The sequence below is a fragment of the Nycticebus coucang genome, chromosome 7 (assembly GCF_027406575.1).
Source record: "Nycticebus coucang isolate mNycCou1 chromosome 7, mNycCou1.pri, whole genome shotgun sequence".
Taxonomy (NCBI): domain Eukaryota; kingdom Metazoa; phylum Chordata; class Mammalia; order Primates; family Lorisidae; genus Nycticebus; species Nycticebus coucang.
The window spans coordinates 92979449-92999404 of NC_069786.1; the positions used below are offsets into that span (position 1 = coordinate 92979449).

The 19956-nt window shown below is 36.7% G+C and overlaps 1 protein-coding gene across 1 annotated transcript in view; it reads right to left on the reverse strand.

The window, feature by feature from the left end:
- The window catches only part of DNAH7 (dynein axonemal heavy chain 7), a 324659-nt gene that overhangs the window by 226428 nt on the left and 78275 nt on the right, over positions 1–19956 (reverse strand). The window contains exons 15-19 of the mRNA XM_053597477.1: positions 18999–19077; positions 14845–15069; positions 12486–12632; positions 9175–9860; positions 6704–6890 (exon numbers count right to left, since the gene is read on the reverse strand). Of these exons, the coding sequence (XP_053453452.1) occupies positions 6704–6890; positions 9175–9860; positions 12486–12632; positions 14845–15069; positions 18999–19077 (1324 nt within the window). The remainder of the gene's footprint in view (positions 1–6703; positions 6891–9174; positions 9861–12485; positions 12633–14844; positions 15070–18998; positions 19078–19956) is intronic.

Below are 19956 nucleotides of genomic sequence, written 5' to 3' on the forward strand. Positions count from 1 at the left end.
CAAATTGTGGTACATGTATACCATGGAATATTATGCAGCCTTAAAGAAAGATGGAGACTTTATCTCTTTCATGTTTACATAGATGGAGCTGGAACATATTCTTCTTAGCAAAGTGTCTCAGGAATGGAAGAAAAAGTATCCAATGTACTCAGCTCTACTATGAAGCTAAATTATAGCTCTCATATGAAGGCTATAACCCAACTATAGCACAAGACTATGGGGAAAGGGCCAAGGAAGGGGAATGGAGGGGGGAGGTTTTGGTGGAGGGAGGGTAATGGGTGGGGCCACATCTACAGTGCATCTTAATGTACACACTATGATTTTAAAATAAAAATAAATAAATTAAAAAAAATAGAAAGAAAAGTTATGAACACAAACCTATAAGAGTAAAGGGAGCACATCAAGAACTTCCCATTTAATGAAACCATTGATATGTCCCCACACAGAGGCATTCTCCCTTGGATACTAAGATGAGTTAATCTAGTTAAGATAATCTTTACGTGATTTCAACTAGAAAAGCCAAAAAATGAGAAGCAAAATTGTGGTTAAAAGCTTATTTGATAAATTGGTGAGATGTATCACTCCTATGTTCACACCTTAATTCTCAGAACCACGTACTCTGCCTATAGGTGCAACCATATACTTGGAGCTGGTGGAGAACAAATGCCATTTATATACCAGAACTGCACCCCAAACTTACAAACTGTTATCTTCCCTCAGGGACAGCAAATGAATCTTCTATAGGAGTTATTTCACTTTTTATAAGGTCAGCCCTCATAGAAGGAACTATAAATCTCATGAGTGTTAGGCAACTGCTTCACTGAGTTCCTTAGCAGAAGCAATGTTGTGGGGAAACTGTGACAACAAACAAGTTATTCAACAAGTCAATGAACAACCAGAGTAGGCAGAAGCTTGGGGTAGGAAAAGAAAAATCCATCTTGTGCAGAAAAATCATTGCTTGCTTCCATACTGAAAGAGGGCCAATGTAGTATTTAATTCCCTCTTAATGACTGCCTGGTCCTTCCAGGTATGGTGCTGTAACAGAAGCAGTATGTTAATTTCTGCTGTTGGCAGCTTGAGCACCCAGGAGTGTTGGTAAGGAGTAGCCTGTGATGGTAAATCTTTCCATAGTTCCCATCCCTGCCATCATGATTTCTCCATTTATAGCTGAAATGACCATACTGCATATCCCAGTGAGACTAGGAGAGTTCTGGTTTATGCTTGCTTTCCTGGATTAATTATTAATTGCTTTAACTCTCAAATATTCTCCAGTTTGGACAATATATCACATGATTATTCTATTTCATAGCTCACTGTGCAAATATTGGTATATGCTAATTGACATTTACAAAATAGGTCAACTGGTCAACCATATAACTAGGTGCCTCTTTTGTAGTGGTACCTTTTATTCAGCACATGCACACAGAACACAAACATGTTCACACGTGAGTCTATTCTGTAATCTCTTGTAGACCTCTTCTCCTGACTTCCTTGTTACCCATCCTTCAAACTTGTTTCTAAGTCCTTGATTATGCAGAAATAGTTTCTGCTACTAATCATGATCAATGTAAATGCACACTTCTGACAGCAAGCACTCTTTCCAAGCAAGGTTAAAAAAAAAAAGTAATATACTCATTGAAGTTAAGCCCACTAGAAGGATCCCCTTCCTACTGTTCTCTAAGGCCAATCCTAAGTGGGTTGTAATTTCCACTTCTAGAAGGTGTAAGCACATTTTGTATAAACATCCATAAGAATCCAGTCTCTTATTTCTTAAAATCACATATTCTATCATTTCAATATTATTGAGCTGGGCCACCAAGGAAGCCAGGTTTTGGTCAACAAAGCAAATAAATGGAACCACAATTCCTTAACTAGCACATGGAAACAAGACTTCTGGTAAGTAACAACACATTTGACCACATTCAGTTAAGTTCTTTCCTTACTAGACAAGCACCATTACAATACATTGCCACTCATGGTTCTGCGAACTTTTGCCAAGCCTTCTGGAAAGGGAGGCTCAGTAGAATTTTAGAGTCAGGGTATGTAAACAGTTAATCATATTTTCCCAAAATCCCCATTTCCAGTTCTCTGCAGCCACTCTTTCCCAATGAGTAAATTACCTTTCACATAAAAGATCTAGAAAAGCTGTGAATTATTATAATGTTGAAATGTGGTAACTCACTGAATCACATCAAGTTAATTTATTTTTGGCTATATCAAACTTGTATCTCTGAGAAATAAAAGACTCTTTGAGGACCATCAGAGAAGGTCTTTTTTCCTTTGACCACATCTTCAGCAAAAAATTTAAAACTCTATATTATACCATTTTTTAAATTTCTGCAGTGTTTTTGAAAGAATTCAGCCTATCTCACATTCATTGTATTTCACATTCTTACCAGTATCACCTACTCAAGAAGCTACTTGGTTCACCAAACACTTGCCTGTAAAATAAAACTATTCATTCCAGAAGACTGAAAGCCATGATTTAAGTGAGTTTGCACTGCATGCAGGGCACAACCAGGCTTGGTTCAAATGACAAGTAGATCTTCACCTCCCTGAAGCCCAAGTGGGTCATAGACAATCCCAGATCTCCATCCTTGAGGTTTTAGAATATTTATTTGAATTCAGAGCAGAATTCCTCTACGCATATTAAGCAAGAAGGGATTTAACACAGGCAATGAAGTGATTATAAAATCATTGGAAGGCCTGGGGAAAGAGGAAAAACTCCTAAAACACTGGAACTGATCTTCTAGAAGTTACTACCTGGGCAGTTCTCATCCCCTGAATCTTAGGAAGGGGGCCCAAGAGAGTGCCTAGTAAAGTTTTCACCTGCCTGAAAAGGGAGGAGGCTGACATCATCTTCCCCAGCTGGACATCTGCCCAGTTACCACATGTGCTGACCTGCTCCAGTGCTACAAGAGTGGAGAGAGAACCCTGGGAGAACATGGTGCAGCGGGACAGCCAGGAGAAGAGGGACAAGAACTGTGTGCTCAAAGTAACTAAGAGGTACTGACAATGTATCCCGCCTTTCTATAGACTTCACCTTTGGGCTATAGTAGGCAGATGCAATTAAAGGCTACAGTTTTGTGAAATATTGCTAAGTATGGGGCATAGAGATACATTAGGAACATGTGGCAAAGCCACTATTAGAAGGCCAACTTGGAGATGTATACAAATCTCCCAAAGGATGAAAAAACCTAGGGAGATTCTCAGGATGATGTCCTTCAGCAGCCAGAGCTGGGTGAGCTTCTCACCTGCACTGAGTCAATCTGTGCACATCACTTGCCCACAGTGGTTAAAAAGCTGCACCAGTTGTGATGACCACCAGTAAAGGCACAGTGCCTGGGCATCACTGACCACCAACAAAGAGAACAGTCTATTTTACAGCATCAGTTACATCAGAAAATTTCTTTTACTCTCACGTGCTCTCTCCGTTTTGGTCTGCCTTTCTCTCTCCCTGGGCATCCCTCCCTCCCTCCTCTTCACCTTTCCTTGTCCCAACACTAGATGGTAAGTGCAGGAAGGAGAGAAATACCATGGAGAATAGTCCTCATATCTCCTGACCCTGGACCCTCAGGTTTATCTGCATTGTGGGGAGGAGAAGAGCTCAGAGAGAAACATGAGATCGAAGTTTTGAAACAGGTCCAGCCACATCTTCACAGATAAAACTACCTTACTAATGAAAAGTGACTAAAAATTCTGGAATTAGCCTGAAGGGTCGATAAGGGAGGCTCTTCCAACAAGAAAGAGGCTTTGGCCCAGCATAGCTGCTAGCAGGCACAAAAACATAAAATTATTTCACGTTTATACCTCTAGGAACCAAGACATCTCAAGCCAATTATATTAACAATAGCATTTACATCCTATTTTTAACTTCCGTTCATCTCCAAAAGAAACTTTTTAAGGAATCCCTAAGAATGAAAGTGATAACCTTTTGTACTCTGAAGTTAATCCCGGGGCCTCTACTACATGGATTATCACATTAGACTTCCTGAGAGAATATGAGTTTAGGTTTATTTCATATTTTCAAAGCTTTTGAGAATATGAATAAAAGCCATCCTGATACTAACATATTGAGAAAGAGAAAATGCAAAGCAAACGAGAAGGATAATCTAGCAGCCAAGTAAATAAAGAGTCACTGCCACCACCCCTTGAAAAATATATACCTGCTTATTTATGAATAAGGGCAAGTAATTGGAATATTTTTGTCTGTTTACTTTTAATTTAGCAGTTTTATAGAAACAAAAATCTGCCTCCTTTATTTACTAGGGTCTAGAATGGATGCCTTTTCTCAGACATTGAAATATCTACAAAATTCCTGGCCAATATGAGATTTTGAAGAGTAATTTTGATTAAATATTTGGCAAAGAATTTTTTTTTAATTACAAAAAAAGAATAGAAGCATCTTTTTTTCGCTTTTATGGACAACAAGAAAATTCTACTTCATTCTTTCCACATGAAAATGTATACGTGATTCAAGGATTTTGCACTGTTGTAAGGAACTACTCATGAAAACTAAATTTATATAATAAATTAACAAGTTATGATTATGTTAGAAAGTGAGTCACTAACAGGTTCTTTAAATATGGAATCAATTCTGGTGTGATCAATTTTATAAAAGTTTGGTTTATACAGAAATTTGTTTCAAGTATTACCTAAAATGAGGTAAACATTAAATAATTAAACCCATGGCTATTTTTCTGAGTATTTTCCACTCATATCAAATAGTTGATGTCAGTACAGTATTATCAGTATTTAGGATTATAGTAACAACATTCAAAGTTTAAATAATACTATGTAATGATATGCATATTTCTAGTTCAGGGCAGAAAAATTTTAAGATAATATTCATCCTATCTTACAGTATATTTTATCAAAATACCAATGCGTAAGTTTCCATTCGCTTAGTGATATAGTGTATTTTTAAATTTCAGATTAATATGAAAGTACAGATGATTACTTACATTGTTTGCATTTGTTAGGTAGAATCCAAATTGTAGTTGTGCCCCTCACCCAGTGTGCACACTACACCACATAGCCTTACATCGCCCCTGTTAGCTGAGAGCACACCATTCCCCTCTCTCCTCCCTGTCCTCCCACACTCTTCCCTCTCCCCATCACTTGAGTTTAATTATGTTTTTCTCTTGTGTTGATGTGTATTTTTTTATCTACTGGTTTCATGTTAATATTGAATACATTGGAAATGATATAATTTAGTGACATTTTTTCTATTTTAATTTTAACTTTAATGAAACACAATCTATGCTTTATAGGCAGTAAGTAATGTCTTCTGAAATGAACAAAACCCATACTTTTTTAAGTGTTACTGGTTTTAATAAAATTCCTTCCTTAACTTAATTTCTAAATTCTCCATAGTATTTGTATGCTTTTTTATTTCTTCACTACATTTTGTTTATATTTATTGGACTCTTTAGATTCATTTATCTTTGCAACTCATCTTTATTTTAGGTCCCTACTACAGAAACGTGTTGATTGAGTGGTTGGCATGTTGATGTGTTTCTACCAGTGGTGTTTGCAACACATAGAACAGATGGAGACAGCAAGCACCTCCTTAGGTGTCCTCCAACTGTCAGGGTGAAAGAAAAGCAGGCCTAACTCCATTTTGTTGTAACTCTTATTCCTGAGAATCAGTGGGAAGGCAAAGTGGGCCTGACTCAATTTTGTTGTTTTGTTACATTTTATTGCTTTTTTTAAAAAAAGTTCCACTTGCCTCCCCGCCCATTGCATGGTATTTTAAGTGTACCTGGTTAGAACTGTTAGAATTATTAGTATTATGTAGAAAGTCACTAACTACTCTTGTGACAATAACCCTCATGATTATGTTAAGGTGGTCTTCATACCATCTGTATATGATACTGAAATGTTAAAAGAACAAGCTTGACTCCATTTTACTATTTACTCCCTTTTACTTTCAACGAGTTCCTCTTGTTTGCCCTCCCATTTATAATTGTAAATGCATTTGCTTGTGATTGTGGTCCTAGTGATTATAGCTTTTTATGATCATGTCCTTTTATGACCCTTACCTGTAAGTTCCCCTCCCTGCATTCCCCCACCCCCAGGACATTATGGTTTGTACCTATTTTGTAAGGAAGAAAAATCACTAATCACTTTCATGATCATAGCATTGTGTAAAATGACTAACCGCACTACCCTCGTGATTCCCCTACCCCTTTAACCGTTTTCACTTCTGTAATAATGCTTGCTTGCCCCCCTAGAAAAGTTTTGCCCAGAGCTACAGACAACTGGGGCTGCTCTCAGAAACCCCATGTTAGGACCCTGAGGCAGTCGCCGGCAGGCTCTTCAATAAAAGGACTTCTCTTTAAATTTGACTTGTCTGGTGGTGTGTGGTCTTTGAGAGACTCCTGGGCATAACACTACTAGATCACCAAGTGAAGAGCCATTAATAGAACCAAAGGTCATTAAATAATGCAATTTGGACCTTAAGGAAAAATCAGGGCAAAATTTTTTGCTTTTGGTATTTTCTTTTTATTTTTTTTATATTTTTGTTTTTGATATTTATTGCTCCTGACATTCTGAAATAAGAGCTAAAAAGAGAATGAATGTATGTGAGGAAAATATAGATAATGGTTTATTAAAAACAATAATGGCTCATATGGATTTTGGAAAACAAAAATCATGTCACCTCAACCAAATAATCACAGTTTTAGAAATTTTTACCTACTTGTGTGACACTTTTCATTATATCTCTCCACGTTTTATCCACAGCTGTAAATCTTCTGCCTTCCTCTGGCATCTGAGACATAATATCTGGAGAGCTGAAAATGGGCTCCAGATACAGCCACGTGGCTTGGACCTTGAGCCATTCATCTAGAATCTCCTGAAGCAGTAGCAGCTTGCCTTCCCATTCTCTGAGGAGTAAAACACAGATGGGTTTTTACTTACAGCAAAAAGCAATGATTCAGAGGGTAAAATTCAAAATCACAATTACACTGTCAATATACACTGTTGTTTTTCCAATCTCCACATTTCCTTTCATATAATTTCATTCAAAGATAAATTACTTTAAAAAGATAAATTACTATTTTTTCTACAAAAATCTGTTTTTTATTTTTATTTTTTGTTTGTTTGTTTTTTTCTGCAGTTTTTGGCTGGGGCTGAGTTTTGAACCCACCACCTCTGGCATATGGGGCCGGCACCCAGGCGCCACCCCAAAAATCTGTTTTAAGTAATGATATAACATATATGCTTATAAAGGTACATATATTAAGATGTGTCAATCTATAAATGGGCTGGTTTCTGTATATGACATAACAATAAACCTTTCTGTGATCTAGTTCCATGGCTAGAGGGTACAAAATGAGATTCTGGAGACAGTAAAGATAGTCCCAATGAAGTTTACTCTGAGCTTTGGAGGAAAAGTAGTTACATCCAGACTGCTTTCCTTTAACATCCTTTTCTCTCATAATTTGAAGCCAAAATGGCTTTATTTCTAGAATAAAATGCATTTGACCCTTGAACAATACAGGTTTGAATATACTTATGCACAAACTTTTGAAAAACCTTTTTACAAAAAAAGTTACACAGAGTGCCCACCTCTTCTGCCTCCCGTCCACCTCCTCTACCTGCCTTTGCCACACCTGAGACAGCAAGACCAATATCTCCTCTTCTTCCTCAGCCTACTCAGTGTGAAGATGTCAAGGATAAAGATTTTTATAATGATTCACTTCCACTTAATGAATGATAAATATATTTTCTCTCCTTTATGATGTTCTTAATAATATTTTCTTTTCTCTATTTGCTTTATTATAAGAATACACTATACATAAAATATATATCATATACAAAATACATTTTGTTGATTGTTCATGTTATTGATAAGCTTTCTGATTAACAATAGGCTATTAACTTTTGGGGGAGTCAAAAGTTAAAGGCATGTTTTCGACTTATGAGGTAGGGTCCATTAGGATATCTATTTATCAATCAGGAGACTAAGGCACATAAAGATAAGAGCCAGGTTGAAGTTTAGCCAGTTAACTAACAATAGAGATAAGATTGAACCCAGACATCTGTAACTACTCTGACATCAGAGATAACACCCATAAAGAAGAATGATTTATTAATAGCAACAGAACTTAGAATTTTATAATATTACTCATCATTTATATGTGGTGAGCTATAATTTTAGATCTTTAAAACAAAGAAATGTTAGTAAGAGTTCTCCAAGTCACCAGGAATTTTCAAATGCTCTGACATATTTTTCACTCAGTATTTATTAATGACTTTGTTTAACCTCTTTGCTCAAGAAGACACAAATGCCCCTGCTTTCCTCTGGTACTCCTCTCTCCTTCTCTAATACCTGTCTCATGCATAAAATTTCCCACTCACTAGGGATAGCATGGATAAGTCCTTTAAAAAGACTCCAGATACACCATTTCCACAGTAGTACAAAAATAATTCTTTGATGTGCACACTGGAGCAAACTGGCAAGAAGCAGAACAACCAAAGACAATGAATTGCAGTCAGAGTGTGCCCAAGTTTACGATGACGTATCAGTAACCAGAGGCAGACGCTACCACGCAGTCAGCGTTCCCTTGCCATGCAAATTCACACTGACATCAGCAGTCTAATGTAGACATTCTCTGTTTTTTAAGATAAAATGAAACCGAACTAATACAAATTATAAAACTAAGACATTGACAAACAAATAAGGCTTTAATTTAATTGGTTGTTTATGATGCTTAAAGCTCCAGGCTAAAGTTACAGTTCTAGTCTTTTTAACTTATTATGCATTTCATGCATGTGAATAAAAATTATAATAAATGTTTCAGGATTATCTACAATAAACTAGTATATTTTAAAAGCATTATCTTCAGTTTTAGAGTTTATACATTCCATAAGCTATGTGCGCACATACAAAATTATTTTTGAAAGTCAAAAAATAAGTTCAAATTGTAAGCAATAAAAATGAGTATCTGGATATTAATTGTTTACTGCCTTTGTTATGAACATAGACGTTAACAAACCATTGAGATGATAGCAAAGGATCAGTGCTCTTCTAAAAGCAATGAAGGTTACTACTTCTTACAAAACAACTTTAAAAATCTTAAGTAGAAATGGATTAGCAATATTCAAAAGAACCTTACATTAAATACCAGTGATTTGGGTAACAATGTGATACAAATATCATTTTACCTCATTTGTTTTTCATAGGGCTTAATAAAAGGAGATCCTCGCATGGTTTGTGTTTTAATAATATGATCATCCAACAACATCTGAATTTCATCAACTGATGACAAAATACACGTCCCAGTTTCTCTGTAAGGATGAATGACAAATTCCATCACATCCCATTCAGTAATCATCTTCTCCAGGGCCTTCTCAAGAGAATATTCTTTGCTAGCTGCTTCACTAATACCTTCAAATCTGTCTAAAAATGGGTCCAGATTCATGTCTAAAAATGAGAAGACAGTGGAGTCATCTGCGGGCTGCAAGGGGAAACCAACAATGGCAGACATGGCCTCCCAGTGCCTGGGGCGCAAGCCAGGATTACAGACCACTTGAATGAGAGGAATGTGCTGCTTGAAGTCTTCTACCTTTGATCTTACTTTTTTTGTCATTGCCAATGCATTTGGAGAATCATGAAATGTTTTCTCCAGCTTATATAGTCCTCTCCAGTAATTTCCAACGTCTGCTTCTAGTTGGTCTGGATTCACCTTGTGATATGGTCCTTCTGTCCATGCTCTATATTTGTTGCTAAATTCAACAGCAGTTTCATAGAGACGAAGGTAAGGATTCAAACCATCTTGGATTCTTTTACGTTGAGGATATATGGATGGTAGCCAACCAAATGCCTCTTCTTCTGCATTAAACTGTTCAATCTGAAAGGATAGGTATTAAATATATTAGTTGTTTGGAAAGTGAATGGCATTGAAAATTATGTTTTTAAAATATCTGTTTAGTGGAAGAAGGGGAGAGCAGAGAAAGGGAAGGAGGGGGGAGCTGAGAGAGGGAAGGAAGGAAGGGAAGGGAAGGAAGGAAGAGCAGAAAGAGGGAAGGAGTGGGTATGTGGTATGTGGTATGTGACATACCTTTTGGCGGTGGGACACAATTATAAAAGGGATTTTACCAAATACAATCAGTGTAACCTGATTCTTTGTACCCTCAAAGAATCCCCAATAATAAAAAAATAATAAAATATCTATTTAAACGTGACCCCCCAAATCCTCACTAAGCCTAAACTTCATTCTAGAAAAACTGAACAATAACTGCTTTTCCCTATTTATTTTCTTTAAAATTGGCAAAAAGGTGCATATATTTATGGTGCACAATATGATGGTTTGAGATCTGTACACATTGTGCAATGGGTAAATCAAACTAGTTAACATACACATTGCCTCACATACTTCATTTTTGTAGTGAGAACACTACAAAGTCTATTCTCTTAGCAATTTTTTTTTTTTGCAGTTTTTGGCTGGGGCTGGGTTTGAACCTGCCACCTCCGGCATATGAGGCCAGTGCCCTACTCCTTTGAGCTACAGGCACCACCCTCTCTTAGCAATTTTTAAGTATATAATACATTGCTATTTGCTATAGTCACTAAGGTGTACAATAGCTCCCCTAAATTTATTCCTCTAACTAACTGAAATGTTTAGCCTTTGACATCATCTCTAACCCCCACTCTTCCCCACATCCATCCAGTGATAGGCACCATTCTACTCTCTGTTTCTACAAGATCTTTCTTGAAGTTTCCACTGAGATCATATGGTATTTGTCTTTCTGTGCCTGGACATTGCACTTAACACAATACCGTCCAAGTTCATCCATGTTGTTGAAAACGACAGGATTTCCTTTTTTTCTTTTTCATTAAAGGCAGAATAGCATTTTTTTTTTTTTTGAGACAGAGCCTCAAGCTGTCACCCTGAGTAGAATGCTGTGGCATCACAGCTCACAGCAACCTCCAACTCCCGGGCTCAAGCGATTCTCCTGCCTCAGCCTCCCAAGTAGCTGGGACTATAGACACCCGCCATAACGCCTCGATATTTTTTGGTTGTAGCCGTCATTGTTGTTTGGCGGGCCTGCGCTGGATATGAACCTGCCAGCTCAGGTGTATGTGACTGGTGCCTTAGCTGCTTGAGCCACAGGCCCCGAGCCCAGAAGAGTATTCTTTTATTTCTTTTTTATTTGTTTCCAAAAAACAATGTCTGGTTAAGTTAGCTAAAATCATTAATATAAATTTCCATGTACAAAGAAGTTTTTGCCCATACAGACATACTGAGAATATAGCATCATTCATCAATTAATAAGAATTGTGTATTTTTAATACACATAGTGTTGTGTTAGGTACTGCAGAAAATAGAAAGAAAGGTTAATGCTGCAAAGTTCCAATGCCCAGGAGTTAGTAATCCAGCTCAGGAGAAAAGACATACATAGGTGGAAATGTAAATCGCAATTGTACAAAAATAATATAAAGCACTAGAAGAGATGTCTCAGTGACTATGTAAAATAAAATGAATAGAAAATACAATAAAATGCAAACACTCAGAGGTGGGAGATAGTGTTGAAATAATGCAGTTATAGAAGCTTCTTTATAGAAGATGCAATTGGAGCTCTGTTTTGAATATGAAGAGATTAAGAAGAGGCAAGGAAATCATAAATTTCTTCTTATTTTGGCTGAAAACATGTGAAGACATAGGTAATTCAGAGAAAACTACAGAATCATAAAGTATGAGTTAGATATATTAATTACACAGTTACCTAAAATTTCAATGGCCTCCATTAGAAAAAAACCCAGTTTATTTCTCTTTTCTCAATGTCTATTAATATATTTGTGATTATTATAAACCATTTATTTGCCTGAACTTATAAGATATTAAAATCTTTCAGTGTAAGAAAAAATGGTAGTGTATCATAGTGTTTTCATATTTCCCCTTTTTATAAAAAATACAATTAAAAATTTTAAATATCTTATATGGCAAATGGTGCAGCTTTCCCTCCCCCAGAGTCTTCTAATTAAAAAGCTGATTTCTGAAAAAGCAGCATGGGGAACAAAGTGGCTTGGTGAGAGAAAACAATGGGTCTAATTTAAAAACACAAGCATCAAATCTAAGCTGGCCTCCAGAAAGAATGAAAAACTAAACCTTAACCAGGTGCCATCATTCACCTGCTTCTGCTAAAAAAATATGGATTCCCAACTCTCATAGTAGAATGATGATACAAACGATCAGACAGTGCAAAGAAAAAATTAAAAAGCAAACTGCAATGTAACTCTGTCTTTAAAATAATACAGGAAGGCCTCTGAAATGTATTATTATCAGAGGAAACAGCAGTACCTCTCCTTCTTGAAGCATGCCTATAAAATCTACTTGTGTCATTTGTATTATTCCCTAATTAAATATAGTCAAACTGTTTTATTAGAATCCATTTCTTAAAGGTAAATACCTAATATAAAGCCAAAGCTTTTTCATTTGAATTAATTTATCTTTTTAAGAAGTTTTGAATTATACCTTGTCTGCTGCTAAATCCAACTTTGCATTCAGTGTTTGAGCCTTTTTTAGGTACCGTTGTACATCTTGAAGATCTCCAAATGAATAAAATTCTTCTGCCTGTTTAGCATAACTCTCCAACTCCTCCGCAAACCGTTCACACCGTAACTAATAAAAGCAATATTTGTTGTTACTATTTTCAAAAGTTAAAATTCCTTGACATCAAGAAAAATTCAAATATTTGTGAAGAGTTATTGAAGTTATTATTATATTTCATCACTGGCAAAACATAAAGAAAGAGATGATCTGGAAGATGACTGAGATCTAAAATATGCAGAATTTTTAAAATTTTAAATTAATGGATTAAGATTCCTTTAATTCACAGATTAGAAAAAGTTTACTCAGACTATATGAGAAGTCCTAACCAATAAAATGAATAAAATGGGTGTTAAACAATGGTATTCTTTAGTATAATGAAGATTTTAGGCTAACAAATGATTCATAAGCCCTTGAAAAATCTCATAATAACCAAGTATGCCATTAAAAGAAAACTCAATCATTCTAAGGGCTATAGAGATATCTGTGACATTTATATAAGCAACCAGGAAAAACCTGAATTTCTTTAATTGTCCTTTGATACTCAGATATTACTTCATTTAACAACACTAAAACAAGGTATTCCAAGGTGACTTTTCTTGTCCTATGGCTTTCTTCACAAGAAATGAATAAGGCAAATACATCTAGATTTGAAAGCTAAAACTATAGTGTTCTGATGTAAAACAGGTGTGTATGTTTTTTAGTGAGAAACTCTTATTACAAAATTGTTATTCACAGGGCATTTCAAATTAAATGACTCTAAAAAATAGTTCTGAATAAAATATTCAAAGTCAAATCTAGGTCATTCAAAAGTAGATTTTCTATTTTATAGATTATGTAGGTTGATTTCTGTCCTCTTTTCTCTACTTTTCTAGAAAATATATTGCAACATCAGCTGGCGTAGTAGGGGGACAAAAAGTGAGAGGAAAAATTCATCAACATCACGGGTAGTTTGTGGAACAGTACACAGTACTTTACAACAAAGTATCAATAATCCTCACATTTATCATTTACTATTTATGATGTTTTCTGTGGGTTTTTAAAATTTTTGAAATGGCCTGAATGTGAAACCGAAGTATAAACTACAGTGTAAAATGAAGAGTTTTTTTTTCTTTTCTTTTTTTTTTTTTTTTTGTTGCAGTTTGGCTGGGGCTGGGTTTGAACCCACCACCCTCGGCATATGGGGCCGGTGCCCTACTCACTGAGCCACAGGCGCCACCCAAATTAAGAGTTTTTTAAAAAGAGTTTATGACTTGTTCTTCCAAAACCATATTGTGCCAGTTAGTTCACTTAGTACAGTAGAACAAGAATGAGGCTTGCTATCAAAGGTCAACTCTACCGGCTGACCAGGAACACCTCTCTTAATCTTTGGGAACTTTAATCTTCCATCTGTAAAAGAAGACTGAAGACAGGAAGTCACTTCCTCAGAGAGGAGCTATGGGGTGCTCATAGCATTCCTGTGTGTAAGTCACTGTGTTAGGCAGGGGGATATAAATGGAGAAAAGGTAAAAATTAAACATCCTGCTCTCTCTCAAGCAGTTTAAGGGAGATATAGAACTGAAAAGAGCAACATAATGATCAGATAATCAGTCCAGGGGAGATATGCAGAGAAACAGCACTGGGACCTGCCTGAGAGGGCTCTGAGAAAGCAAATAGAACATGCCAGATAGACAGGCTCTGTGGGAGGGGCATCCTCGGGGCAATCAGGAGAATGTACGGGAGAGGACAGGTGCAGGACAGCAGACACCTCGGAGCTGTCAGGCTTACTGAAGAGTCACAAGGAAAGAGTAGGAAGAGTTAGGTGATGGGACTAGACAGGTAGAAAGGCAAACACAAACCACGTCTGCTTGTCAGACCAGTTAGTGAACATTAGCATCATGATTCTGGCACAGTGCTCAGGAGAGTTTGAGTGATTATGGGGTATAAAGACACGTTTCACCAAGGGAGCTTTGACACTCAGACAATAAACTGAAAATAGTACTATATACTGTATTAGAAAAATACTATTTTTATTAATGATCACTGGAAGGCAATATATTCCAATGTTTTCTTCCTATTACCTTGAAAAATCAAATGACCCCACAGTGATCAACTCATACTGCTTACTCCTTAGTCATACAGTAAGCATTACAAAAGATTTGATATGTGTACTGTCTTCTACTAAATTTACAGTTTGAGAAAACTAAAATATGTAGCCTATGAAATAAAGGCATTGACAATGCCATGTAAAAAAAGTTAAACATTTCCAGAAAATGAAAATAATTTAAAATATCTATGAACAAACCTTCAGACCATCTTGATACTGTTCTGTTTTCTCTTTAACGATTTTCTTGTGTTCTTCAAAAATTTCTCCCATTCTTCCATACCACTGGAAAACATTATTATTTAGCCTGATGTCTGCTGGAGAAAAGTTGGCACACTCAATAAGGAAAGCAAGGCAGTTTTTGGAATCCACTAATCTCTGTTCCAGTTCAATCATATCAGATGCCTCCACTTTTTGAATATAAGCCTGAGAGAAAACAAAAATTAAAGACAGTATGTTTTAATGAACAGCTCATGTCACAAAATAGCCTGTGGAAATACATTGCATAATTAGAAGTTGAGACTTTGGGTTCAACATAAGGCAGTGCAGCACAATTTACTTCTCATTTGTCCCAAACATCTTTCTAAAACTGCAGGAAATAAAGAAAATACTTTAACAACACACAAAAAGCCATGGACAACCAGAGAGGAATGCTGTGGATTCCTGAAAGATAAGAAGCCAATGCTAGGCTGGGCACCTATAGCTCAGTGGTTAGGGTCCTGGCCACATACACTGGGGCTGGCGGGTTCAAACCCAGCCCAGGCCTACTACACAACAATGACAACTACAAAAAAAAAAAAAATTGCCAGGCATTGTGGCAGGCGCCTGTAGTCCCAGCTACTTGGGAGGCTAAGGCAAAAGAATAGCTTAAGCACAAGACTTTGAGGTTGCTGTAAGCTGTGACACCACGGCACTCTCCTGAGGGTTACATAGTGAGACCCTGTCTCAAAAAAGAAAAAAAAGACAGAAAGAAAGAAAAAGAAAAAAGAAACCAATTCTAGCTAAGTGAGATAATTTATTTTTTCAGAGTAACGTTTTGGGGCATGTGACACAGTAGAACCTTTGTAAGGTAAACTCGCAAAGGACTGTAACAAACTGAGCAATGTACAGAGGTGGTCAGCTTAAGGAAGTAGGCCTACTGTACGGATATCTGCATGTGGTGCACCTCTAGCCTATAAAAATTAGGTCACCTGCAGCGGTATAGATGGCAGAGACTAGCGCTGACAAATATCAGTGTATACTAAACAGATGCAGTAATTAGACAATTCTTGTTCTGGCCCAGGAATATGGGATGGAGTTGAACAGAAAGAGTTCAGAAATAGAGTCAAGTAAATAAGTAAACTTAGTATTGAAAAAGCTACAGTTCAAATGGGGAGTGAAATGACAAATCATTTAAATAAATCATATTGGAGTAACTGTATATTTATTTTGGGGAAAATAGCCCTAGTTATCAAGTAAGAAAAATACAGGGAAGGTGTATAGTTGAGTGAATAAAGTAATTTGCCTTGGAGTGATTTGGTTCTTCAGGGACAAATCTCTATGTGTGAGTGGGCACATATATTGAGGTCTGTCCAGAAAGTATCCAGACACCGTTCATATAATGAGAACAGTCAGCGAGACAGGGATGTAACCTCGTAGCCAAGGAGGGTGGGCGGGAATGAGCGTGCGTGAACAATGACTGCTTCACAGTCCTGGTCTGTGAGGTGGTAGAGGCCACTGGGTGGATATGCACTGTGTGGCCTCGCATTCAAAATGACAGAGTGAGTGGAGCAGCGCATTGGCATCAGATTTTGTGTTAAGCTCCACCATCCCTCCATAGAAATTCCTTAGATGACTCAGAAGGCTTTCGGTGATGATGCAATGTGGGCGGCACAGTAAAGTCTGGCACTAACACCTCAAAGATGGCCGAGAATCTGTAGAAGTGAGGCCCATTCTGGAAGGCCTGTAATAAGCAGAACAGCTGAGAATGTTGAATGTGGACAGGGCTGCTATCCACAGGGATCGGCGTCTGACAGTGTGAGAACTAGCAGCTGATCTAGGGATTCCAAAAACTACCATGTACGAGATTCTGATGCAGGATGTTGGCATGAAACATGTCATGGCAAAATGCATTCCTGGCTTCTGCTCCCGGAGCAGAAGGAACACGGCGCTGCATTTGCTAACGACTTGCTTCAAACCACTACAGTGAAGGAGATTTCTTCAGGAAGGTCATAAGCAGAGATGAATCGTGGGTGTACAGGCACAATCCAGAACAAAGGCCCAGTCATTCCAAGGGAAGTCGCCTGGTTGTCCACGCCCAGGTGTGGCAAAGTCGCAGCAAGACCAGGACCATGTTAACTGCGTTTTGGTGTGAAGGTGTTGTCCATCATGAGTACACTGCTCCAGGCCAAACAATTAATAAGGAGTACTACTCCGTGTTCTTCACTAGTTGAAACATGCAATGCAATGAACACCACAGATATGGACAAGTGGCTATTGGCGGCTTCATCACGACAACTGCCTGCCCATTCATCACCACTAGTGCAGAGCTTTTTGGTGAAACATCAAATCATTCAGATGACTCAGTTTTCCGCATATCCCAGATTTGATGCCCAGCAACTTCTGGCTTTTCCCAAAACTAAAATCATATTCGAAAGGGATAAGATTCAGAAAAACACCAAGCAGCTGATGGGAATTCTAACAAAGGATTTTGTAGAGTGTTTTGAACAGTGGAAGAGATGCTGGGAGAACTGGGTGAGGAGTCAAGGTGCCTACTTTGAAGGGGACTGAGGCATCATTATCCTATGTACGATGTTTCTCATGTCTTGTGTCTTCTTCAATATGTGTCTCTATTTTTCATAGTATAAAATAGGCTGGATAATTTCCTGACAGACCTCCTGCAGAAGTGTGTATGGATGTGTACGTGCATATGTGCATGCACAGATATCCATATAGTTCTTGCAAGGCTCCTATATATATATTAATTTATTTATATATTCTAATAATATAAACTTCTAAAAGAAACCTGCTATCCGACCAAAAATGAGAAAACTGGCAATCACTTATAATAACTTATGGTTATAACCATAAACATATCTTTCTATTCCTATATTACCCCAACCCCTGATACTGAAGTATACAATTCTAATTTTTAAACGCTCTTTTTAATCTTTAATATCTCTCTCTCTCTCATCTCTTTTCCTTTGCAAACATGTAGAAAAACAAGTTTGGAAAGAGAAGTATTCACACCAAACTATAAAGAACCATTACACTAAGGAAGGGAATTATGGAAAAGGGAGAAATTCTACTCTTTATTCAACCCCATGTTGTTTCAATTTTACTTTCATAACTAAACAGAAAAAAACAAGCAAACTTACCTAGAAAGCTTCATTGATATAATATTAATCTAACTATACTAAATGTTTTTATGTTGCAAATCCAAACAAAAAGGATGTAAACAACAGTGGTTTCCACAAGTGACAAAATGTCTAATTGAAAATTAATTTTTGTAATTTAATCAGCCTTCTATGTAGTGAAATAACTGTATTTTTATTTCCCTACAATACTAGTTGTTCTGCATTACTTTATTTGCCATCAAGTAGACTTCAAAGTCATAAGTAACATGAAAAATGATGAAAGTGAGACTGACTTACTATTTTCAGTATTATAAATTCTATGCTTGAAATATACTTCAGCAAATTACCTTGGAAAATTTTAATATAAACAAAATGTTGCTTTTATAGAAAAGACTACATCACTTAAGAATTAAGTATTTGTTGATAAAACAAGTGAAGAGTGACTAGGCTTCTTAGATTGTCCAGGACAGTCCTGGTTTACACTTGTTAGCATGGTAATAATTATTAACTGTCCTCTCAAAATATCCTGGTAGATAATTGCATTACTTGCTCCAATATTTCACTTATCCAGTAACCATGCTGGGTGGTGTCCTCTCACTCTGACTGGATTGGTCAATCAGATGTTAGCTAATGTCACATAGCAAAGATTTGAAATTTTGTACAATTGTGCTTGCTTGTGTGTCTCTACTACGTCATAAGAACATACCCAGGTGAGCCTGCTCGAGTTTGAGGGACAAGTGGAGCAGAGTCAGATTGCTAAAGGTTAATGAAAGTAGTCAACCCAACTGAGGGCTGGCTGACTCAACTGAACGAGTGACCAACAGAGTGACCCCGTTGAGACAAGAAGAACTGTCAGGAGAGCCCCGCCTAAATCACCAAACATCAGACTCATGAACTAAGTCTTTAAAAGTCATTATTTTTAACCTCTAGCTTAACTTTTGGAGTGATTTTTTTACTCTGTATTATTGTGTCAATAACTAACTGATACACACACAACCATAAAGAGCCCATAAACCATACCTTCATTTCCATCAGTTCTGCTGTATTTGGAGGAGTACTAAGAGCTTTTTCAGCTATCTTCTCAAATTCTTGGCATAATCTGAAACACCAAGCAAAACCAACCTTACATACTTGCAATTAAATGTATATATATGTGTGTGTGTGTGTATACACATATATAAAGTCTGGTATATTTTTAAATATTCCATTACATGAAAAATAAAAATTATAAATTATCTATTTGACATCTAATGCATTAAAAGAAAAATTATGTACATTTACATACTTTATTCAATATACATTTAATGATTACCTATTACATTTGCAACTACCCATGTATAATGTGCATCTGTGTATAATATGTACCCATATTTTTTGCCCAAACCTCTAGAGAAAAGTCTTTCATTTTAATTTTTTTATTCAAATTTTTATTCATTTATATTTAGGTATATTTTTATATTATAAAGGAATTTTAGCATTTATTTTTAACATATTATGGTACAAGAAATTTTACGTACAAATAATTACAAAATGTAAGAACAGATATGGGGGGGTGAAAGAAAAAAGAACAGATATGAGGTACAAGAAATTTTATGTACTGCTAACAAATAGTACTACTATCCATGCATAATACGCATCCTTATTTTTCCCTCAAAAATTTGGGCAAATATTATGTCTTACATACAGCAAAATATAGTACGATATTAAGTGGCAGAGACACAGAAACAAATCAGAATAATGTCCTCAAGGATGTGAAGCATGTCATGGGGAGGTGAATTGAGCCATGCAGGGAGGGGCAAGAAGTTAAGGTCATTCATATCGAATGGCTCCTGTAACAGTCCTGATGTGTCCTATGCACATCCAGGAACTCTGGTGAGAGGAAGTGGCAAAAATAGAACTATCCTGAGCTTAGAGGGCACAGTAGTAGGCAGAGTGCTGTGAAATTAGAACAAATGTTTCACCCAGCATGAAAAGCTGT